General features: G+C 38.5%; 1 protein-coding gene across 5 annotated transcripts; it reads right to left on the bottom strand.

Annotated features, from left to right (window-relative positions):
• UPF3A (UPF3A regulator of nonsense mediated mRNA decay) lies at positions 1–25,636 on the bottom strand. 5 transcript variants are annotated; one of them, XM_037377124.1, is made up of 10 exons: positions 25,352–25,636; positions 23,349–23,455; positions 14,919–15,025; positions 12,907–13,005; positions 12,702–12,812; positions 9,247–9,302; positions 8,996–9,154; positions 7,069–7,229; positions 3,424–3,718; positions 1–496 (listed from the first exon to the last, which is right to left on the bottom strand). In XM_037377124.1, the coding sequence occupies exons 1-10, from the start codon at positions 25,577–25,579 to the stop codon at positions 323–325; spliced, it is 1,497 nt and encodes a 498-aa protein (XP_037233021.1). In that variant the 5' UTR covers positions 25,580–25,636; the 3' UTR covers positions 1–322. The 5 variants fall into 5 exon arrangements, with proteins under 5 accessions (XP_037233021.1, XP_037233018.1, XP_037233019.1 ...); XM_037377121.1 differs by having other exon boundaries at positions 3,644–3,718; positions 25,352–25,620; XM_037377119.1 differs by having other exon boundaries at positions 305–496; positions 3,480–3,718; positions 25,352–25,620.

Genomic DNA, 25,636 nt, shown 5'->3' with positions numbered 1-25,636 from the left:
AAAAGTCTTATATAAATACTCCTTTAAAACTATTAGAGGTTTTCTATTTCAAGGTAAATCTAATAAAATATTGAACTGCTTTTAAATTAGGCAAATAGTGTTTGTGCTGCTTTTCGTAAAAAAGCAATAATATTCCTAGCTGTAACATACTTTATATGATTCCAGTCACTCTTCCCTTGTATTTTACAAAAAGTAAGAGGCAGAGATATTATAATTTTGTTGGTGCAATTGCCTGTGGATTTCTGAAAGTCTGATGGATTATTTTGTCATGACACTGTATCTGAAGTTCACCCCTTTTCACGAGTCTTTCCTCCAGTTTGTTTTATTCTGCTTCTTCGCTCTTCTCAGAACCACCTCCAACTGAATTATCTGCTTCATACTTTTTATCAAGAGCATCTTCAAAGGACTTCCCACTGCAGTCATAGGTTTTACTTGTAGATCCCATATGTGTTCGAATGCGAGCTCCTGGCTGGTATAACTGCATGGCTGGGCGATCCTAGAAGAAAGGAGATGTGGTTAATGCTCTGGGAAACCTGTGAGGGAGACATATGTGGGATTTTAAAGTGATGAATGTTTGTGAAGAAAGCAGATTCTGTGTTAAATCACTTTACATTTCATAAGACCCACGAAAAAAATGGAGTGTAATGAGAACTGACTCTTTAATATCTGTCTTGTTTAGAACACTATTCTTGGGAGCCAAGCATTTTGAATAAATACAGCTGTAAAAATTAAAGATCCTACGATACATTTGACATAAACAAGCAGACATACTGCAGTCAACTATCAAACACAGTATTACAGGCAGAACTTGAAAAATGTTACACCATTCACTAACACCAACCGAGAACAGCAGCCTGCGCACTTGCAACTCTGCAGATGAACAACAAATATTAAATACAAGCATTTAAAAAAAAGACAAATTGGAGAACAGTTTAGCAGGTAACAGCTAGAAAACTATCCTCAACTGAACTTTACCAGTTGATATGTGTGCAGTACCTTTCAAATCATCACTCATTGCCATGATTTAAACATGGAATGTACATTTGAATTATACATATCAAAATGAAATTGCAGTTATTGTTCCACTTCATCATGCCTTCCATACCGAGTATGGGAGCTGGGGAATTCACCCACTGATAATAAACAAAGTAAGTACAATTTGAGTATTCGCAGGCTTTGTGAGTGACCCAATCATACACTCATGCTGACTTGGTCACTGGAAAATGGAAGGAGCCAGTTTACAAGGAAAAGACACCTCAGACTTGCAAATGGTGATGTTCCATAGCTCCTGAGAACACTTTTCAGTCTTGAAATTTCAGTAATAAAACATACTGTCTCAACATACATACTCTAACAAATACCAGTTTTTAATGTTATGAAGCAATCCATTCACCAAAACCTAAGCTTACTGACCAAAGTCTTAAGTTTAGCGAATAAAATTTAACAGCCTGTTTTAAGACAGTGGCAGAGCACTGAAATTGTCCTACATCAAACTACATTAATTTTCAACTACCTTCATAATCTGAAGTCATTCTGGTCTTTTGTTCTTTCATTCTTATTCCCAATACGCATTTTCCCCTTTTCTTTCTTTTTCCTTCACCTTTATCTTTTTTGCTCCACTTTTTTCCTCGCATCTCTTTAGACCAGATACCAAGATTCACTATTGGGCCATACAACGAGATCATTCTAGTTGGTGCTTTGTAGTGTGGTATGAAATGCATAACACACATCTTTCTATATCATAAACATCTGCATAAAACTAGATCCTCTGACAAACAGTACCCATTGGGAAGTTTGTAATAAAGGGTCCAAACAATTTTTCATATCACAAGACTCTGAACCTTGCAGTTTGCATGAAAGCTAGCACAACTGTTACTTACACCATAAATTTCCCATTTTCTAATTAAATCTTACAAACTTCAGATAGAAGTTCGATCTCTGCCTAAAAAATTGTGTTGGCATTGTTAATTCTATAGGTAAGTTTTAAAACTCAGCCCTTAGCTCTTCTCTATGTGACAAACACTCTAAGGAAAAGTCACCACACTGAAAAAACTTTACCGATACTGCTTATTGTCTTTAGGGAACAAATCTAGCACTTGAAGTGTGGACTAATCCAGAGGCTCAGCAAGCTACCAGATGTGTGATGGGAAGAAATAAAGGAGGCAGCTTCTTAAGGCTTGACCAAAGGTCCCCCAAGACCCACCACCCAGTTCCAAGGCTGCAGGTTATTTTGCCAGATTTCAAGAGCAGCATCACAAGCATGAGGAAAATGGTTTCTCCCATCTTCCCATTTCTGAACTAGCCATTTTTCTGACTTTTCTACAGCCTGAGCTGCTGGTGTAACACGGAAAGTGGCTACTGTATACATGCAGATAAAACTCACCCATACTGCGCATTAACCTCTGCATAAACAAGAAGTGGGGCACACCAGGCTTTCTGTGTTTGCACAAGGTGATTTACTTTACGCACAGTGAGTCCACCTGGGCTTGCTCTGTGCACGCTCCATACAGACTCACTCTGCATGTGGTAAGTTTACTCCCTGTCAGCCTTAATCCACATCACAAATCAGTCACTTTGTTTGAAAGAGTTTCACATGTAGAAAAAAATTCTACACAAAACAGTGTTTTGGTTATCTTTTGTGGAAAATCCAGGCTCAGAAGGGAGAGAAAATGAGGGTGACATGGAAAGCCACCTCCTGAAAAGACCCTGGCACATCCACAAATTCAGACAGTCTGAGAAAAATGATGCCCTGTGTCTCTGGGACACAATAAGGCACAGCTCTACCACACACCCTGCTTGCACTGGTTTTGCACCTGCTCCTTCCCTGACAATGACTGTGAGGATAATTTGTCCTAACCAAACAACAGCCTTTCCATACTGGCAGGTATACAATACTGAAGAATTTGCACATTTACACCCTCTAAATACAATGGTCTCCAAATTAGCTATTTATTTAAGTCCTTATGGTTCCTCTACCAAGCAATGCCTGGCTAATCCACAACATAATTACTTTATGAGCTGGGTAATGGAAGTACCTTTTTAAAAGGCTAGTATGCCACAGTTTATATATTTCATTACAGATCAGAAGTGTAACAATTTTTAATAGACTCATAAAATACAAGGCTTCCAAGAATAGCGCTCTAAAAATGCTAGGGCTGAAAGGAAGACAGTATGTCTTCTATATATTGTAAATGTGAAAGAGCAGAGACCTGTAATGTGAAAGAGCAGAGACCTGTAATCTTAACTTATTTTAACTGCTATTGTCCTCTGATAACAACAGAAAGCAGCCTGGTTTTTACTGAAAATGAAATAAAGAATTGCTTTTTTTGAAAAAGCATCTTTATGCTGAGTTTGCAAAAGTAAAACCTGTGATCTCGAAGCATATTTAACTAATGAAAGATTATCCTAAATGAATAAAAGAACCTTATTTCTTATGCGCTCCTTTTTGGATGCCATGTCATCACACTTGTCCTCTTTACCCAGTTTGTCTACTGCCTCCACAGTGAAGCCGTAGTTGTAGTTCCCTTTCTTTCCTCTGTCTTGGTTGTATCCTTTCCCCCATTTCAGCTCTTCTTCATTCCTTCTCAAAAACTTGTCAAACTCATAGTGAGCTCTATGCTTTCTGCCATCATCCAGTCGATACCTTTGTCTTTCAGGTTCTTTTTCTCGAAATCTTCTCTCCAAATCTCTTTGCTCTTTGTCACTATCATTTTGTGACCTACAAGTATGTATGAAACCAAAGAAAATCGAAGCAATTAACAGTAAAAAAAAAGTCGCTGAGGGATACAACACAAAGCTTTCCTTTGCAACAGTATTTAGATCAATTGTATGGCAAGGTTGTTCTCTTCTCATTAAAAAGGAGTTATGTGCAATTTTGCTGAATGTCTCATTCATGTATGACCGGCCCTTGACTAAGGCGTTCAGTGCAAAATAGCAGACAAAGCTTTGCAAGCAAGATCGGACTTTTGTGCAACTGCTGTGGAAGGCCTGTTCTTCAATTTGTATCCCTCTCTACAATCCCATACATAGTTCTGCCACACTCTTCACATAAACACACGCTTCGTTATTAGCCCTTGTAGCTTGTTCTTGAGGTAACTCATATACATGAGTATTCCCTTGAATGGGAACATTCTGGGCCCGAAGGAATTGTGCAGGTATCATGTAACAAATTGTAAAGTTTTAAGACTCTACTCACTGACGCTGCGACTTGCAGAAAGCATTTGTGAAAATGAATACTTATGTTCCAGGCTTTTGTTTACTATGTCTCCAGGTAATTTAGTCTACCTTTGCATATTTTATTTAGGCAAAAGGCCATTACCTTACCACAACATAATACTTAATTTCTGCTATGCTGCAACAGGTTTATGTTATAAAGACTATTTAGCCTGCAACATTTTGCTGCCTGTCTGATACAATTCTCAGCTCTCTTAATTTATTTCATTGTTCCTGCTCAGCAAGAGTGGTTCTCTCATACAGCCAATCTGCAAATAATGAAGAAAGATTACAGAATAGATTGAACTTTAAAGGGAACAAATACAGGCAGCTTCTTTTTATATATTAAATATGTATAACTACTTAAAATTGAAACAGGAAAGTGCTTTTGTACAATCTGCTCACATTTTGTGAATCAGCAGACAGAATCAGAGAGGATGGAGATTTTCTAATGGTGTCATGATAAAACAGTGATATGCTGCTCATTTAGAAGGGTTTCACATCAATAGAAGACCTTTCTGTATCACTTTTTTAACTAAAATAACAGAACTGTGAAAATGCTCAACCTCTACCATGAACTTGGGCATCGGTGGGGCTGCCAAGACAGGAGCCCCATCTCAGGAAGAGCTGCAGGTCTGCAAAACAACCTGAATGACAGGTAAGTTATTCAGCATTTTGCAAGACTCTGCTTGTGCCAGCCTAACACATTCACCAAGTGGCAGCAATGTCCCAGGCATCTGAATCAATCATAATTACAGAGATACCATACCTGTAGCACAGAAACATATATATAAAATACTATGCTGGCTCTCAAGGGGTATGTGGCTGTAAGCTGTTTTGTTTCACGTCTAATATGCTATTCTAGACATTAACTTGAAGTTCTAGCAAGGCTCAGAGCATGACCTTCCAAAAAGCCAGAAAGACACATCTCGATTTGTTGCTGTAGCATTGCCTGGTACCTGTCTCTTCCCCTGCCTGTTACTGTGGGTAAGGAAGGAATGGGTGTGCCTGGAGGTAGGCAGGTGACAGGGATACAAACTCCACTTCAAAAGTGGTTAAAGTAGTTTTCTAAATTCAGCCACAGTGAACAGGCAGGCAACAGGGGAAATGGTGGGGTAAGGAATTACAAAGTCTAGGTAAAAGAGAAAGCTACACACCCAAAGACAGAGAAAGCAGAAATGAATGGAAGTAAAGGGAATGGAAGCATATTTCTGTTGGTATAGCTTCCAATCCATATGTGACCATGCATCTCATACCGAGGTTTTAATTTGTGGTAGATAGCTATTGCTACTGAGCTTTACAACGTTATTTCAAACAGGCAATTCAGTCTCTTGCAGCTAAAATTGGAAGCTACAGTTTATTACTGACTTCTGAGTCAAAGTAGTTGCAACTTTATTTCTGATCCAGTTGAAATAGCTCATAGCTTACTACCTAATCGCACCCACTAATAATCATGATGAAATGAACACTTGGAAAGACAATGTAACACTTACTGTAGCTGAGCAGCCAAAAGGACTCTGTTTTACACCTGGAAAATCTACATTAATGCCTTATTAAAGGATCCATAGTAAAAACGTTTTATGGCACCACCAAAAGCTTAACACATAAAAAGCCTTATTAGCAAAAAACTGACTTGCCCCGCAAGTGTTTCTGTTGACCCTGTTGTCTCCCTTGTTGAAGAACAGAGTTGCTGAATATTTTCAACTTGCATTAGAGAATAGGAAATGCAAGTTTTCAGCATCTTTCAGGACATACTCAACACACTGAAACACTGAGCCCATATCTGAGATGAATAATGCATGTAGGATATTATTGGTGAACCATTCCTTCAATTAGCAAATTCAGTGGTTTTATTTTCCAGGGGTTTTTTATTTTTTAAAGAATTTAAATAGATCTTAAAAATTTTCATTATTTTTCTATTTGCCATTAAGAGAAAGTTTGCAGCTCCTGCGTATTTTTTTTTAAAAAATCAAGAACCTATGTGGACAAAGGTAAAATTTAAACTACTCAGAATAGGTAGGTAAGCCTGCAAGGCTCCTAGAGCACAGTCCCAAACTTCCTCCTACACTTTATATATATACATAATACCTTAGGTAACTTATTTGAACGCTACAGCTTGTCCTTATGTACTGCAAAGTACTTTTGAGAGCTTAGCTGAAAAGCTCTACTGAAGAACCAAGTACTATTTATCTCAGCAGCGTATTCTTAGTTATGTATCTTACATATCTTATGAGTGAATCCTGCTTGCGATGGGACAGACCTGCCGAAGGACAAAAGAGAGATGCAACTGCTGCAAATGTGTAACACTTCCAGGCTATAGTAGTAACAGGCCTAAGCTATACCTCTTGTTCTTACTATTGTAACACAATGTAGCACAATAACACAAATGGCATTGGGAGACAGCCTTCTCAATGTGTCTATCATTCATACCTTAACTATTCTGCCATTGTCCAAAAACATTTATATGCTTATTGCAGCAAAACCAAGCGTGAAGGCAACCTAGCCAGTTCAGCCTTCCATCAGTAATGGAAGGAGGGCCTTACCTGAGCTCTTGATGGGGAACAGGTGAAATAAGAATGAAATCTGAATACCTTTTCAAACAGAGATCATTCTAATCTGGGATTTCAAGACATTTCACAAATAACACTTTGCATCCACTAATACTGCCACCAGGCCAGTAAGCTGTTACTAAACACCTTTTACAAGAAGTACAGTGAAAGATTTGTTCACACACAGAATGAAATCAGTTATTTGCTGAAAAAACACCCAGTTAATGCACCACTTATATCATGTTTAAGACTTGAGATGAAAGCATTTAAGATAAAAATTGAAGCCTAAAATATAAATATTACTTACTTTTCCTTAAGTTCTTTCAGTGAACCCTCCAAAGATTTGGATTTTATACTCCCAGATCCAGGTGATTTATCCCAGTTTTTTTCCTCAATGTCAGCTTCTTCACCTTTTTCTTTGTGCTTTTCACTGGCCAGTTCATCTCCTTTTTCAGGCTTCTTGAGAAGCTAAGAGATATTTGTATATAGTATGATGTAAAACTATTACCCTCTGTCGTAACAGACATTTTAACAACATATTACATATATCAGCAACCTCCTTCAATATTTAAGATTGAAAATATCTTATTAAAATGCTAGGAATGTATTTTAAAAGTATGAACTTCAAAGTTATTTAAAAAGGGCAGTTTACTTGTGCTAAGGAGTGACAGTAATTCACAAGCATTCCACTGCACAGTTTCAAATATGCTGAGAATACTGCAGAAAGCACTTACCTACTCTTCTCTCCTGAGTTTTATATATAAAGACATTATTATGGTCTACGATTTCTTAGAAATCATATAACAGAGTTCAGCGTTATTGCCAATACAGTAAGTAGAACCTCTACGACACCACAAAGAGAGCAGGATTAATACTTCCATCCCTTGAAATACTACATATAAAATGTGTGCCACATGAACTACTTGGGATAGCCTGGCATATAGTAGGTGCTTAGTATAAATACAGCCTGACACAAGAGATACAGACTGAGCAAAAAATTATGGTATTAGCAGAAAAGATCACATTACATTTTCACCTCAGAGATGAAGGTTGTCAAGTCTGTTCCTTTCATACCAAATAGCCCCCAGAGGGCTTGAGCAGTGTCTAGCATTACAGGAATAATCTTTATAGAAGGACCGACTGTCTCAAACTATTTCTCTAACATAACAGGAATAAGCAGAACATCTTATCAATTTTTTCATTCCACCAGTTTTTCTGAAATGAGCACACATTACTCTTCTCCAATATCTAAAACTTCTGCAATGTTTCTCTCGGGTAATAGTCTCCTTTTCTTTCAGAGACAGAACTAGCTTTCAAGGTCACATCACCACAGAAATGTCATAAATACTGGAGTTTTTGGACAATGTTTTGATTAATACATTTTAAGGAGCAAGTCCCTTTTCTTCTCAACTACAGTATTTTTCTTTATGCCCAGATACAAAAAGTCTGTAATTCAGTTTCAGAACTTACTATTTTTATACCTCCAGGTGAAGAAAACTGTTGTCCAGGAAGAAAAGAGGAAAGAAATACACAGCTCTGTGGCTTCTCCCCACCACAAGATCTGGAGCGAGTCTGTGTCCTTGCATTAAGCTACAGACTGGTGTATCAATTTTCCTCTTCAAGAAAACAGCCTATAAAGCCTTTCCATTATCACAAAATTTAGTTCAGATGAATAGTTTTTATCTATGTCATCTCATACAAATAAAGTTTTAGATGTCCAGACTTAATAGCACAAAATACATCCACCTAAGTGAAGTCAATTAAAGCACATCCATCCAGATAGTTACAAGGCAGCGCAGACTGAAATTAGCAAGACTTGGTTAAAGCGTACTATTAAAATACACCAGTTCTGAGCATAAACATGAAAAACTCTCCACACATATGCTAGATGAGGATTTACATGGCAGAAACTGTTAAAGCTGTATTTGCAATCATCTTCCAACATGTTGGCACAGAACAATTTGGTTCTGTCAGGTTATGTTGGCATAGAAAGCAGCATGTATAAAGATATCTGAGTTATCTGCCATAACTGCATCAGCACATCGCTGTACCTATGACAATTAGTCACACTTTCTAACAGCACCACCTACCCAAAGCCCTACGTTACTTTCCCTTCCAGTCAAAACTGGCTTGGTATATCCACACTGTACTGTAGTACACTAAACAAACGGTGAGATACTAAAGGAACTTCTGGATAACTACAACAGAAGAGTAGTCTTTTTTCATTAAGGTACCTTGATCCTTATTTCTTTTTCAGAAAATTTCTTTTGTTTCTCCACTTCTTTTCTCTTCCGTCTTTCTTCTTCTCTACGCTTCCTTTTCTCTTCCTCCCGCAGACGTTTCTTCTCCAATTCTCTCCGCCTTCGCTCTTCTCTTTTCTCTTCTCGTATTCTCTGAAGAGTTCAAAATTATTAATTGTAAATTGTCCAACAAAAAAACACGTGAAAACTTAAATGTTGAACTTCAGGCAAAAGTCTGAACGTACCTGCTTTTCTAATTTTCTATTTTTAATATATTCCAAAAGGGGTGTTGTTCTTCTAGCTAAAACACAAAAAATTTGTGATATAGTGTTCAACTCCTAAAATATGTACTCATTTACTTTAGTACTAACCCCTTTTTTCTAGCTTTATCTGCAAGGGAGCTAAATAATTAATAAATCTATTTGGTTATATATTTTTGAATGCATTCCCATTGTTCCGTTTTAGAAACACTTTGTTGCTTTTTTGTTGTTAGGGATACAAGCAACAGAGGTATGTTGCATGATTATTTAATTAAAAGTCATTATCTTTTCAGTTCAAGAGACTGTCTTTTTTCTCTTGCTCATAGAATGGTTATTTCACCAAAATGGAAAGAAACGGGTTCAGAATCTCCTCCTACATTTTAATTTTGTACATCAAAACCTAGCTATATTGCTGTTCACAACAGCCCACATTACTGTAATCTCACACAGCACTTTTCAATCCCAGATTTTGAAGTACATCATGAAGGAAACATTTTTGTTCTCATACAACATTTCCATGTAACTACCATTTAGCATTCATCTCTCCATGGGAAAACAGGATGAACAAGATATAAGTGGTTTCTCCCAGGTTACATAGCAAAGTATCAGCAGATTCAATAAAGCTCCAGCTTCCCAAATAACAAATAGAATACCTCATCTACTGGATCACACAGCCATTCTTATGTTACAGAGCTGTCCTAACACTCCAAAATCTAGCCTAAGCCATCTGCCTGAACCATCCCCAAATTCTACAAAAACTAGGAGAACATCATCAAATCCTGTATCACGTATAGCATAGCATTCATGACTGTCAATGCTGAATTCAAACTTGGAATTCATGTACTTACAGCTGTGAGTAGTTACAACAAATGTTGTCAACCTTAGACGTCCCAGGGTAACAGTTACAGAAAATGTTTACTACTAGAAATTGCCCTACAATTATGTATAATATTCTTCCTCAAACCAGAAGAAAATTTCATTATTGGAATGCATGACAAGATTTGGAAGAAAAAATAAAAAAAAATCATTGAATTTGAAATGGCATAGCCAAAATCTAGACACAATTCATACCCCAAAACATCTGCATTTTTTTGTCTTGAAAGTATAAATATTCTGGGGGCAACCCATTCGTTAATGACAAAACCTTGTTACACAGTTATGAACGGGAAGACTAGACCGAATTCAGTATTTATTTTAAGCAAGTAACAACAGTCAAAAGCAACAACCAAAAAAGGTTGTTGACTTGAGATTTTCCTCCCTCTATCCCTAGATTTCCCATGCTGCCTCCCCCATACTGAAAAAATTTGGGTCCCCAGCACCCTCCCTACCAGTCCCTAAGATCTGCAGCTCTGCCTCTTTCCTGCTCCTGTAGGTTCCTGTGCCTGAGCAGTGTCCACCTCTGAGCACTGTTACATGCTGAAAGTGATCACAAATTGTTACTGGAGGGTTTGGGGAAAGGACAAGCTGCACTGGGAGTCCAGAACTTGACCTTAGTCATGATTAAGGCTGTGGTACAAGCAGCTTAATCAGAAAATATACTTGAAGTTCAAGGGAGAGAGGTAGTGTGATAAGTATGATCAAAAGAGGAGGGCAAAAAAGAATGTTTATCAAACCTGAACTTTACCCATCTTACTTATGGGCCTTACTGCAAATAAAAATTTAAGAGGTTTTCCTTAAAATGTTTTATGAATTGTAAAAGAAAACAAATTACAAAACGAAGACCTGTGTCAGCATTAACTCTTATAGTTTATCTTGCTCTCTACAAACAAGCCAGAAGAACGAGCATCTTCATCTCATTACAGAGAAAATCTGTTTTGTATCTCTCTGTCATACTGAAACTGATGAGCTAACACATCATACATGACACATGAAACACGCTGGGTTTTGGTAACACTACCTGGAGAAATGCTGAGAATGTGAGGCCTGATTCTGCCAACAAAGTCCTGGGCACATCTTTCATTGGCTTCAGTAGGAGTAACACCTTTGAAACTGAACATACAACTAAACCCTTACATAATTTTGCTATAAACAAGCTATCCACTGAAGTAACCTTTGTTTTTATATTGATAGCAATGGCCACAGCTTTGAATAGCAGAAAGAATAAAGCAACTAATTTGATTTTCTGTGGTTTAACAGAAACAAAACATTAAAACTCTGAATGTAAAGCTGCCTTCAGCCAATACTGTTATTTGGAGATCTGCAACTCAAGACTAATCATTTCCATTGATAGAATATTTTTAAGTTAATAAATCTTGCTCGAAACTGTAAACTTTTTGTAAATCATAAACTTCTTGGAAAATTCTGATTGTTTTCACTCTGCTATCAGATACTATGGAAGACTTGGGGTAAATGAAAAATTTTGGGGAACTCCCCTATCTAGAAGAGCAACAAACAAGTTTTACTGATAACAGAATTATCTAAATGTCCATACTTTCAACACTTTTATTTCCTTTAAATAGTTTTAAGTGCCAAATCTCCCCAGCCAACTCTCAAACACCAGTAACAAGTGATAGGACAAAAGGAAACGGCTTCAAGTTGCACCAGGGAGGTTTAGATTGGATATTAAGAAAATTTCTTCACTGAAAGGGTTATTAAGAACGGGAACAGGCTGCCCAGGGAAGTGGTGGAGTCACCACCCCTAGAGGTATTTAAAAGACATGTAGATGTGCTTAGGGACATGGTTTAGTGGTGGACTCAGGCAGCGTTAGGTTTGCAGCTGGACTCAATGATCTTCAGAGGTGTTTTCCTACCTAAACGATTCTATGATTCTAACCAAAAGAGGTGTCTACTTTTACACTGTAAAGAAGTAACAGCAAAGGTTGGTATTTTTCCTACTAGATTGTCACACCTAGGGAAAAAGTAATTGTTCTGCATGTTGTCACTTGGAAACACAGCACATCAGTATTCCATGTCATCCTGAGAACTGCATACTGGCATTAAAGATTTCAGTGTTCATCTTACTAAAGATTCTCCCCGAGACTGTGAAAGTCATGCTGCATGCATACAGAAAACAAGGTGTTGCCTTACTTGCAAAGCTTTTGCAGAATCTTGACCGTGAGAACAAAGAGAGATAATTTCATGTTTCTCAATAAAAGCAGCTAATATCAGAGATCAATTGTTAAGTATTCAGCTATTTTATCTTTTAAAAATAAATCTTCCATCTTCTAATACACCTGTAAGTATTCAGAAATATTAAGGACCTATTTCTGAAGCCACTGTGCACGCCTAACTTCCAGTGAAGTCAAGTGATTCCATGCATAGAGACTTAAAGGAGTAGGTGGGCTGTTTCCTGCCACCACTTGGCTGGGTAACAAAAATTTAACTACGATAATCTCAATCTGTTAGACTGAACAGGTCAACTCTTGCAGCTAATATCATAAAGATATAAAAATAAGATATTTAATATTCTCAATAATACAAAAAAAATCAAGAAAACAGACCAATGAGTTCCCTTGTTTTGGCCTCAATCTCTCCCAAAAGAATCTCAGGATTGGCACAGACTTTCTCTTCATCAGCGCAATAACTCTCTAAAAATTTCCTATATTCTGGATCTGTAAAAAAAATTTTTGCATTATGTTAATACTTTGCAATGCATGACAGAAATGGAATCTATTCTCCACTGTGACACCAAGAAAATGTGTTTACCGTCTTCAATGCTCCCGGCTTTTGCATCTTTCTTCTTCAGCTTCTTTTTTGAAATCTTCTGGAATGGAGCAAATTCAACCACTGCAGGATACTCCAAACCTTAAAAGAGAACAACGCTTAATTTTCTGAGGGGGAGAAACCCTCCCTACAGTCAAGCAAAATTTTCAAAACTCTTGAAACTTGTGTTGAACAGTCTTACTTCAAGGTGAATTTTTCTACAATCCTATCCTAAACTTCTAATGAAAAATCACATGTAGCAGTACTTTAAATTCAAAACAGAACACATTTATATTTTAATTATATACAGAAACACTGAGTACTTTTTGGACATGCTAACAAAGACAGTCAAAATGAAGATGACTACTGTGCACAATACAATTCTTTCATTATCATTTATAGTTCATTGATTACAAAAATGTACATAAAATCTCAGCCTGACAAGTGATAAGTACTACTTGGAAATAATCTGAAACAATTGAGTTGCTTCTGTAAAGTTTTGTTGCTAAAAGGCTTAAAAAAGAAATAAATGCTGGGTAATACTAAAACATACCACCTTCTTTCAGAACCAGAACTGTAAAACTCAGAACGTAGAATTGTGTGAATCTTTTTTTCTATTTATGATGCTTGTGTTTACTGACATGGATTCTTTGTTTTGAATTCTGCCTTAAATACTGGACTCTTCTTTGGACTGCAGTCAGATGTCTGTATGCAGCTTTTGAATTTCGCCTGGTTTCCACTTGCAGCAAGCTCAAGATTACAGTTTGCTCAAGTCCACTGAAAAATTGGCTTAAATCTGCTAGAACATGTGTTAACCTTATTGAACCTGGTAATCCTTGTTTTAATAAATGCAGTGCTGCCACAAGCCTCACCAGAGGGCACCTTTGATCAAAACTTGTGCTCTTTTATTTGCACAATCAATCATGCTGAACTGTCCAGCTGCATCCAAACTCAGTTTTGCAGTGCACAGAATATTCTCGCTTCTGTCCAGCGTAACACTGAAGAGCATGTTTAATTTAGGCGAAGTGAAGCCCTGGCAGAATCTCAAGAAAAGTTTCTTTCTAGTTTTTAACCTAAAAACATCCAGAATTTTCAATCTGGGAACCACACACTGTGAGGAATGTGGTGTTCTCCATCTCTCGAAAAATCTATCCAAATCTGAGTAAGTTAGAAGCCTATAAAATATCTCAGGTAGGAAACGTGGAAGAGGAATTTGTTAGTTTGACAGCCAGCTTCTTGATCAACCCTCCAGCAAGAGTGGACAGGACTCGTTTTCACACAACCTCTGCAACACTGCATGTACAGAACAGACAGAAACCCACACATCTATGTCTGGTTTATACAACCCATGCAATTTTTTACAAAAGGTATGAGTGAAGGAGGCAAGGAACCGCTAAAGGGAAAGTGCCATTTCTTGGCTATGGCAGTTTCATGCTACTGTAGCAGACCTGGATTTATCCACACCTATATTACTGAGTTTTTCTCTACTGCTGGGCAAACTTCTGCAGACTGAACATTTTAAAGACGACAACCACTTTTGTGACTCTTGTTCTTGGGACTCAAGCTGTCTGTAAATGCTCTAAAAAGTTACGCTGTACGTATCTCACAGTGGGTAGCCAAAACGATGAAGTCAAGTTTTTGTCTTCCTTTTTCAAAATAGGAATAAGTAGCACAACTTCATCTCACAGAAATGCACTGAAGATGTAACAACTCATGCTTGAAATGTGTTCCATTTCTGCTGTGATGAATTGTGAGGCTTGTGTAAGATAACTGTCTTAATACCATACTGCTTAAGGTACAAGAACGCAGATAAAGCATGCACACAACACAGACAAGCAAGACTGCACAGACAAATGTATTCTGCACTTCATTAAGTGCTAGATTTTAATATATTTGTATGTGATGAACTGTATATTGAGAGAAAAGCCTGGCATAATTAGCAAAAAGGAAGTAAATAAATGTTCTAAAATGGTATATGTATATATACACACTTAATATCTTACAAATAGTCCAACCTTTATTATCAATGAAGACATAGCCATCAAAGCGATCTCTAAAAAGAAGGATGTCCTCAGGATTTCTAAAGTTAATGTATGCTCTTGAGTAGAGATGAGGATAAAGGCTGCAACAAGAAACAATTTTATTTTCTGTTATTTACTATTCTGTTTAGGACTAGGAAAAAAGGTAAAACTAGAAGGCTCACACTGCAATTCTCACCTTCTTTGAGAAAAGGCTACCTTAAACATGCATATGAAAGTCTTTACATACACATACCTAATTATACATATGACAGAAAGTAACTGAACAGCTTCCTGGGTGCAACTGTGAATTTTTTCCTGAGACAAATTTTTGTCTCCCTAAATTATGGAGCATATGTTTCCATTGCGCAGGATCAAAGCTTTAAGTCTAGTATTTCATTACTTAAGAAATATGAATAACAGCGTGCTTTTGGCGAACTTCTTGGTTGTGCTAAGAAAGTCTACTGTTGCTGAAATGGGAGAAGGTAATAAAAGCTCCTAGTGAAAGGGCAGTTGACAAGCTGTCACTATATTTAAAGATATTTCCACCTTTATGAAAGACTAAAATGACAAGATAATCCACTGAATTATATACAAATACATGCCACCTGACATACATGTGTATCGATATATACGCAGTGTCTAGTTGTGAAGAACAATTACTGTGAAAATCTATAGCATTTCTAGCAAAAGAATGAACAAGTACTTACCTAAAAAAAAAATATCTGAGTTGTCAAGAATTTACTGGCATAAATCCCACTCCAAGGGTAAGTGTTTAATGTGCCATACAAAAACCTCAGGGCTGGCATGCCACCAACCACAAAGAAACAGAGGTAATTTAATGAATTACCACCCATCAGCTAAGTTATTGTGAATCATGTCATGTACGTGCTTTAAACCCCTGCAACTGTGATATAAAATAGTTCAGCTTAAACTGCCTTCAATAGCAGCTATGTATTACACCAGATTTTTGAACATATCTGAACACAAGCCCCTAACTTTACAATACCTATGTTCATAATGCTATTGCCACATATGGCCTGTCTTCAGACAAACTCACCACCAGCAGCAGGAGACAATAAACACACAGTTGCAACTGTAATTTAATCCCACAGCTATTTCAGAATCAGATTTCACAATGAGTGAGAAAGACCAAAAAATATGTGTTCAATCACAGGATACATGCACACGGCAGCTCAAAGCAACAGTTACTACAAACCAAGCAATTTTTTATTTTTCAGACGTGTATCCATACAGATTCCACTTTGGGTGTTAGAAGGTGGCCATGAAGAGCATTGCTGTGAATAACTAACCAATAATTTTGTAAACCCACCAAATGTGTGTTTGATATTGCAGCCTGGAGAAATGTTTAAAAAAACCCAAAGGGCTTTTTTCATTTGGGTATTTTGCAAAAACCAGCTATGGAGTGTTTCGACAGCACGTAGAACATAAGGCTTTTACTTCTAAGGAAGAGCTGTTTCATCCATATATATTCACTATACTTTGATATTCTAGGGTGGGAACACCACTGAGTGAACTATAAGCAGGTAACCACAACAATGCCTGCCATGGCACAGCTAGGGCTGTGCTGCTGACACAAAGCAGTGCTGAAAGACACAGGCACGGCATGCTCAGCTGCCACACAGCTGTGGACTGCTTGCAAGTAACCTCTAGACAACTTGACCAAATGTGCATGGTGGCACATGGCTATGCTTTGTCATGGCGTTCTGCAAACCCTGCAGAATCCTCTGTGATCAGATTTGCAAACCTCCAGTCTGCACATGCAACACAAGGTATCTCAAAGGTGGCTGTGGAGCTACCACCAAGGTGCAAAGCAGATGAAACAAGCCAGCTTCCTTCTCATTGGTTTCACAGCAAAAAAAAAAAGATGAAACGTAACAATTTTTATCATTAAATACAGTTTTAAAAAATATCTTTTAAAAAGGCCTACAAGTGTATGTAAAAGAGGACATTTAGTTGTGTCAATCCATAGCTGTGCTGGAAGAAATGTGCTGCCTAATGGCTGAAACAACGAAGTCTCTTTGATAACTGGTGGCTCCCAAGAAGTAAACTTCCTTTTCTGTCATGTTAACAGGACTACTCTTATGTTTCATGTTCTTTGATGTTTAGATTAAATGAAGCCTGACATTAGAGATACCAAATATAATTATACACTTGAAGTGCTGAAGATTCACAAGACAAAACCAGTAATCTTGAGGGAGCATTATTTTTCAGCCCAGTTATTACCATCTGAGATTGAGAAATTGAGTTTCAGTTCCTAGTCTGAACAACGATTTTAGTGTTTTATGCATCTTTTTGTAAAACACCTAAACTTTCTGTAGATCAAAGACTGGGACTCAGGTTAAGTGTCCTACCCAATACATTATTGTGACACTTCTCTGTCTTAGTGCACAGCAAACAGCTTCATCGTGTAGTTGGGATTTTTTTTTTCCCTGCAGTAACTTAGAACCTTATGGTTGGGCACACAACCATTGTGAAACAGACCTGAAAATAAAAACTTATTCTTTTCTTGCTTCCTTTAGTTTGTACATCATCTGTTTCATCTGCTTTGGCAACACAATCTTTTCCTGGAACACAACATAGTATTTTCTTTAACATTTTCAGCTTAGGCTTATCACAGTGAGTATCTTTCAAAATAGAGAAACATTTGATATGGTTATTAAGAATTTTTTAGTACAAAAAAAAATGAGTCTGAAACATATAAATGGGACTCTGGAAAGCAGAGATTTAAAATTTACCTTGCAAATAAGTGATCCAATGTTACTGCAATACATTATTAACATCTTCAAGAATTTCATTCACATCAGCACAAACATACAAAAATATAAAAGCATGCTTGTGCACAGTAAGATATTGAAGTGCACAGCAGCACAATAAAATAGGATTGTCTGTTCATTATTGTTGCTGTGTATCAGGGTAGAAGGTTGCAGAAACACAGCTACAACAATGCTTAGCAATTACAGGTTCCTTCTCTGATGGAGCCACTTCTACAAATAAAGAGCTGGTTCTTACATGCATGCAAGTTAGCTGTCAAGAGTGCGTAAGTGGATAAACCCCTGATCACCAGAGTGTTTCAGACACCTAACTTAGGCTTCTTACCCAGCAAAGTGGTGTGCCTAAAAAAAAAAAAGCATAAAATTCACTCTCTATAATGGGAAGCTTATTAAACCTAGCAAGTCAGAAATGCTTAGCACTGGCCTAAATATAAAACACTGTCTCTTATGCTGGGTTTCAGACACTTGACTTCCAGCTGCTGCTCCCAACCCTGGAGTCCCTCTTCACCTACCCACTGTGTGACCGTGTAGCAAATGCCCAGGGTTTCACAGCCACAGGCACTTGGTAGCTACTACCCTCTCCTAGGAACAAACATTTCTGCCTTACTTCTGTACTTTGTATTCAGCAATTATTGGATAAAATACAGCCTTTGCTCTTCAGGATTTTGCCGTTCAGCTGAATTCTACAGAAGGGCCACTAGACTCTCTGGACTCTCTGTGCCCCCTCCTTTATTAAAGTATCTACCAGCGTAGGTTTTGTTCAGGATCTGAAATTCAGTTTTGGGGTTGCATGGTTAAGGTTTACACTAGACAGCTGGTTCTATTTTGCCATATGTTTGCTGTCTATAACATTGCTTTCCATCCATATCATGTTTTGGACAGATACACTGCACATAATCTTGGCATTTCTGGGATATCACTTAGAGCAATCTCTATGGAAACAACCCAGATGAGACTTGACTGTACACATTTCTTCAGTACAACACACTTTGTTTTCTGCTGTGCATTCAAGGGCATTCAATCTTTTAGGTTACATGTATTTCTCTAACACTTAGTCTATCATCTTTTCAAGACCTTACTTTTATAACAGTTTTAATAAAAAATACATTCTAATAGTTTACTTCTACAAAGTATCTTTTAACGCAATTGTGTAAAAAGACTGGTATACAGGAAAGTGATTTTAAATAGTTATCTACAGTATAAACAGCAACATGTAAGCCAGAAAAACAGCCATCATATCTTGGTAAAAAAAAAACTGTCAACTTGTCAGTCATGGTATATGTGTGTGTGTGTGTATATATATACACACACACACATACATACTAACATGTACATAAACATGTTAAATATGTGGATCTCTACATCTAATTTTTGGAGTGTTAAACTCCTCCACCCATTCCTATATTACCTAATAATTTCTGATCAAATGGATAACTCATCATCTACATTGTCATGTCAAGCTAAAATCCACTGGCCTTCACCGTCATCTCTCACCTTCTGTGGTCATTCACATAGTGGACGGAATTGGCATAATACTAACTTAACTCAGCCCTTCCTTTTTACACATGTATAAACGAGCACAATTTGCACAGCAGAGGAGAAGCGGAAACACTGCACGGTTGCAATGACTGACTGTTACTCATTCCATCCAGAACACTGTTGTGGCGGTTCCCTAGAAGCTCTAATGGTGCTGCCCCTTCAAAGCAGCTGTTTCTGGGTGCATACCACCATCCTACAGCATTAATGCTATTTGCCTACAATAATCACAATAATCCTAAGCAAGATGTTGGTAATAATTTATGAAGGGAAAAGGAGGAGTGCTGTTTGCAAGAAGCTTCATCACAGTCTGCAGTATGTGGCATAGCATCAACTATCTGACTAGGTTTCACATAAGCAAAGCTCCTGTTCAGATCTCTTTACTTTTATAACCTCACAACGATATTAACGAGTCCTAGCTCAGTACCACGCCCAAGCAATGACCCAAATCCTGCAGAGTCAGAGCTCAAGCACTTGACTCAAGCTTTAGAAGACTCAGAAACATCGACTTGTAGACAAAAAAAAAAAAAGTATCTGGAAAAAATACTTAATATTTGGAGTTTGAGAACAAGACAGACTGTCAGGAAGGCAGAATCTTTATTATCAGGTATCAGATGATGTGTCTACCCAACAAATCTAAATTGATTTAAATAGTAAATCTAAATTTAGATCTCTGAAGGCCACCAAATCAGTCACAGAATGTTTTGTTTGTATTGTGATGTCAATGTACAAGAGAGAATAAACGTCATGCAGCAGATCAGATGGATCTGAAAAAAATGAACGAAACACAATGCAACAGTCACTTTCTGAAATTATTTTACTGACACGGATGTTAACTGAAAAAGTGTTATACATTAATGACTTTACTTAAATGAAATTTTAAAAAGTGTTATAGCTTGCCTATAAGACATTGTAAACTTTGATGACCTTTAGACTGCGAAAAAAAGAGAAACTGGAGTTGATACACGTATCTTGTTTGTTTTGTCCTTTATGGTGAGATGACCTTGGAAATAAAAATGTATGAACAGCTACAGTTAAGACTTCTCTAGTCCTCTTTCTGACAGCAACTAGCAGAGGATGCTTAGAAGTTTATTAAAAAATGGAAACGATACACTGACACTTCACCTAGCGTATAATTTCAGCTAGTTGCAGTCTAGGGACTTCTTAATACAGAATTTGTATCCTTGTGTTTAATATGTTCTCATAGATATTTATTTGTCTAAATGAACATATTTGTCTAACTGCTCCTGAACAGTTTTCAGTCTCCATCATTGCTGGCATCAATTTCTGAAAAGGAGTTCTGTGGTTTAACAGTGTGTGAAGAACAAAAAAAAAGTCTGCACTCTACAGAAACCTAAATGAGCTCTTAGAAAATTCAGTTATCCAGAGCTACTCAGGCTGGAGTTACACTGAGATGTTACAGCTCTTAAGGCAAATTTGTCTGCTTCTGCATCAGAACATTTGTATACCCCTTTCTCTTTCCAACAAACAGATCCTCTTCACTGAGTAGCTTCTCGTTAGAATTTGCTTGAATCTTTCCATGTCATATTGTCACTGAATTCTCTGGACTGGTTGCTCGTATGCACACGATAAAGGATCTAGAAAAAAGCTAATCAGACAGACGGCGCGGTAGAGACAGCATGCCCACCTTGTCCTGTAGCTCCTTCTGTTAGCTGGAATAGTGTGAAGACACATGCACAGAATTTTCTGAAATTTTGTCAACTGTCCATAACAAGACAGATTACTGCAATACAATGCTTTACACACAGAAGAGATTTCTCTGCTGTATGAGGAGATCAAAACTCACTGTATTAATTTTGTCTCTAACTTGTAATTTCTGGAAGTTTACTGTATATTCTACAGTGTGTTAACATATATAGAGTTAAGCCATAAACAGATGTACATAGGTATGTGTCAGCATTCAAAGTGGGTGAAGTGATCCTGGGCCAGTCAAAGAACAAGTAAGCAGTCAAGCCAATACTTTGCAGAACTGCAGCTAAATGCCCATGTAAACTGCATGGTTCACCGCAAGAAGCTGTAGCCATACGAACCCTGTAAAGATAAACCCATTCTGAAAAAATACATCTTTTGTAAGTAAGCATAATTTTTAAGAAGCAAAATGAAGCAAAAAAAGTGAATACAAAACAGTTCATGCTGCAAAATTCAAACTTATATGAAAAGACTTTTTTCTAGAGAGTATAAATTTGTGAAGGCAGGAGAGAACACAAATCCAAAACTCAGGAGGAAGAGAACATTTTTCTCCTGTATCGCTGTTTTATTACAGGGCTCATACACAGGACTCAAGGAAACTGACAATCCAAGTACCATGTATCAGAGAATTCATTGTTCAAAAGTTTAAAAATGTGTATTCTTTGCTTGCAGCATCTTGAAGTCTAGTACCAAAGCAATTTAAGAAATACATCTTTATTTTCATCAGACATTGTTACTTTTAATCACCAAGATCTGCTCTTCAAGGCAAATGAATTTTTAAAATGTTTTAAGTATGTCCTCACCCCTCCACCAGAATGAACTACTGTCAGATACGTGATCTAACAAACTTTTTAATATATACTATGTTCCGTCCCTAGCTATATGAAAGTACATGACTAATAACACAGCATGAGAGAAAAGTCACAATATCTTTAATCAGTAACCTGACATGGATGCAATTAAATGAGCAAACAAGCTTTTTAAGTACTCCAAATTTCATCACATAAAAGTAGAGAAAATTAAACTTTGTATGTACAACTGTTTTAAGTGACTTGACTTTTCTAAGATGGCCGACTCCCTAAATTCTTATGCCAGCAATTATTCTGGAAAATTAAAATTTATTTTTTAACTGTTACCTGGCATTTTACAGCAAAACACACTGAGGACAGAGACATTCTTCAGAAAAAAAAATTGTTTGCCTGCGATATTTTTCACTTGTCAAATGAATAGCTGGGACAGAAGCCTTAAAGAGACCCATTTGGAAACATTGATGATGAGGTTCAGAAGATAAATGTAAATACCTACAAAGACTTCCAATCAGAATAAAACTTCACATCCTTTGTGCTTCCACCAGAAAAGCTGAAACACCTACTATTTTGTTGCTGCACATATATGTAACTACCTAGGTGAGGCAACTAGTTTCACTAAACATACATTTGGTTCGTTCTGATTGTGGAGTTGCCTCTGAGAGAGCCTATATAGTCACAGTTAACATCTAATAACACAGTGGTGGCAAGAAGTGGTAGCATCCTTTCAAACAAAATCAGCCCAAGAACTAGACTGGTCAAAAGCAATTTGTCACAAACAATTCCCTAATAAAAGAAAAGCTATCTGCTCTGGGTGGGGTCCCCTGTAACTTAATTTAAAAGTTGGTCAGCAGTAACCATCCAGTATCCCTCTGTAATCAATGGAAAGAATATGGTGCCTGTGGAGGGTGATTCATCACACATTAAGACAGGCTCAAGACAGATCTTGCGCTTTTATTTTTCAGAACACATGCAGATGGTAGCATACAAAGTATTTTGTTTGTTTTAGTGGTTAAGCTCCTTGTCTTCTGGAAATTGTTTTGTTCGAAAGCTAATTGTATTTTACCACTGTGATGCTGAGTAAATGATACAAATACACTAGCAATTCTGATTTATGTTAAATCAACCATATTTTTTTTAGTTTTGCGTAAGAAAAAAAATGAACAAAAATGGATCATCTGGAAAACTTTACAAAATAAATACAAACCCATGTAAGCAAACAAAGAAATAAGCTCAAATAGCACTCATGAAAAAACTGCTGTGATATTTGCCCTAGGTTGACTCCTTCACAAAGCTGGTAAGTCCATCTCATTTTACCAATGACGGTTAAAAGAAACATCAGGGTTTTAAACCAAATTATGCTCTATTCATATACAAGAGACTTCCGTTTTTAAAATCACCAGCACGAAAGAAAAAGCCAGGAATGCATTGCCTCTGCAGATATATCCAGCTTTTCAGAAATACTTGAAGTAACCTAACAAAACTAACAAACCAGAAAAAAAATATTTGATTCAGTATGTTCAAAATATCTTAATTGGGTTTTAAGCATCTGAAAACCTATACAAACAGCTCAGCCTCACCTGGGATCAGCAGTGCAAAACTCAAAATAATCATGGGCAGGTAGAGGATGTAGCTGTTCCTCCAGTTGCTCCTTAGTTAGACAAGGAGGGAGCCGTCGAATAACTACCTGCATATATAAAAGAAAATGCAGATTTATCTTTAATCTAAATATTGTAGAAAGAGACTAAACAAATAGTATTACTCCTCTTTAAAAGCTCTTCCTCAAATTGGGAACTTCAATTGGAGCATGAGCCTTCTAGTGATTTACCTTTTTGGACTTGCTGACAGATGGAACAATTTCCCTATCTCAGTTTCTGCTAATACTGTCAAATTGTAGAGTAACTGAAATATTCTGATGAAAAGCTTGATAACCATTGCAATATAGCCAATAACAAAATATTTTATCAACCAAAAATATATTTTTACAGTATCTTTTCTTAAAATTGTTTGAACTAACTTTTAAAGTCTTTCATTACAACACTATCTTAGCATATTAGGTTTACGTGTCCAGGTGCTGGTGGCAGGGGCTCCATGGCAGCCTCTGCACGGAGAGGCCAGGGCTGTCCTATGCCAGACACAGCCATGGATCTGCTAGAAGTGGCTGAGCCCAACAGCCAAGATGGGGGTGACTCTGGGAAAAGGTACTTAAGAAAGGACAGAAAAAGCTGCACAGCCGTGTGTGAAACAGAGAAGCAAGGGGAAAACAGCGTGAGAAACAGGCCTGCAGACACCAAGGTGAAAGAAGAAAGAGAGGAGGATGATCTCCAGGTGCTGGAGCAGAGACTCTCATAGAGACCATGGTGAGGCAGCTCATGGAGTATCACTTTGGATCAGATATCCACACCGCAGCCTATGGGGAAGGAAACCCATGCTTCAGGTGGAGATGCCCTAAATGGAGCTACAGCTCATGGAGAGCCCACTCAGGAGCAGGTTTTCTGATAGAACCTGCAGCCTGTGGAGAGGAGCCCATGCTGGAGCAGGTTTATCCTGAAGGACTGCAGCCCATGATAGACACATGCTGCAGAAACACATGAACAACTCCACCATGTGGGAGGGACCCCCGCTGGAACAGTTCATGAAGGACCAGTTCATGAAGGACGGCAGCCCATGGCAGGGACCCCACACTGAAGCAGGGGAAGAGCGTGAGAAGGAAGGAATAGCAGAGAGGAGCAGTTATGCCCCATCCACAACTCCCATTCCCTGTCCACCTGCACTGCTTGGGAGCAGGTGACACAGGGCCTTGGAAGGAAGGGGGAAGGATGGGAAGACGTTTCAGTTTTCATCTTTGTTCCACACCATGCTACTTCTAATTTTTTTTATTAGCAATAAATTAATTTTCTCCAAGTTGCCTGTGGTTTGCCTGTGACAGCACTTAGTAAGTGATCTCCATGTCTTTATCGCAACCCATGCATTCTTTCAACTTATTTTCTTCCCCTGTCCTGCTGAGGAAGGAATGAATGAGAGAGCAGTTCGCTAAATTCAGCCCACCCACACCTGGGCAACCGAGCAATAATTAAGGCCAGGAAACCGTACAGAAATCTTTGGGGCAGAACGAAGCCAGCACACACAAGCAGTAAAATAGCCATCAAATTCCAGACAATCTATTTCCATTTCTTGCCAAAATCTGAATTTAGCTTAAATTTAAGTTAACAGTGATTTTCAGTGTTCCAGTCTTCCAGTTTAGAAACTGGGAATAAATCAAATCTCTCAGTACTCTACGTAAAAGTGCTCCAATAAAGCCGGGGCGACAGCAGTGCTCTTGCCCTCGCAGGAGCTGCGGTACCACAGCAACAGCCAGTCTGGACTTGATGAGCTAAGGGCGAAGCGCCAGGCAAACCTGCCGGGCCCTGCCGGGCCCCCAGAGCGCCGCAGCGAACACCCCCGCGGCTGAGGAGCCGGCCCTGGGCACACCCGCACCGCCCGGCGGCCCAGCAGGGCGCCCCGCCGCCGCCCCCCGCCCCAGCCGCCCCCTCCCGCCCCGGAGCGCCCCCGCCCCGCCGGAGCCGCGCTCGCGCCCCCTCACTTTGCTTAGAGCCGTTTTCTTCTCATCTCGCTGTTTACCCGGCACGGGCTGAAGCGGCGGCGGCGGCAGCAGCAGGGAGGGCGGGGAAGGTGGCGGCGCCAGCGGCGGGTTTGGCGGAGCGTCCGGGTCGCGGCGAGGCGACTCCCGCCGCAGCGGGATGTCCATGGGCCGCTTCTCGCGGCCACCGCCCCGCATCAGCCCCGGCCCGGCCTCTCGCTCCGACCGCATGGAGGAACCGCGGCCGCCGCCGCCCGCAGCGAGGCGGGAACCTCGCGAGAACTGGCC

The sequence above is a fragment of the Falco rusticolus genome, chromosome 2 (assembly GCF_015220075.1).
Source record: "Falco rusticolus isolate bFalRus1 chromosome 2, bFalRus1.pri, whole genome shotgun sequence".
NCBI lineage: Eukaryota > Metazoa > Chordata > Aves > Falconiformes > Falconidae > Falco > Falco rusticolus.
This window is presented reverse-complemented; position numbering and strand designations above follow the sequence as displayed.

Coding starts and splice junctions, on each gene's coding strand:
- UPF3A (XM_037377124.1), bottom strand. CDS start 25,579: ATGCGGTCGGAGCGAGAGGCCGGGCCGGGGCTGATGCGGGGCGGTGGC. Junction 23,456..25,351: donor AGAAAACGGCTCTAAGCAAA/GTGAGGGGGCGC, acceptor TTATATATGCAG/GTAGTTATTCGACGGCTCCC. Junction 13,006..14,918: donor TGTCTTCATTGATAATAAAG/GTTGGACTATTT, acceptor TTCTCTTTTAAG/GTTTGGAGTATCCTGCAGTG.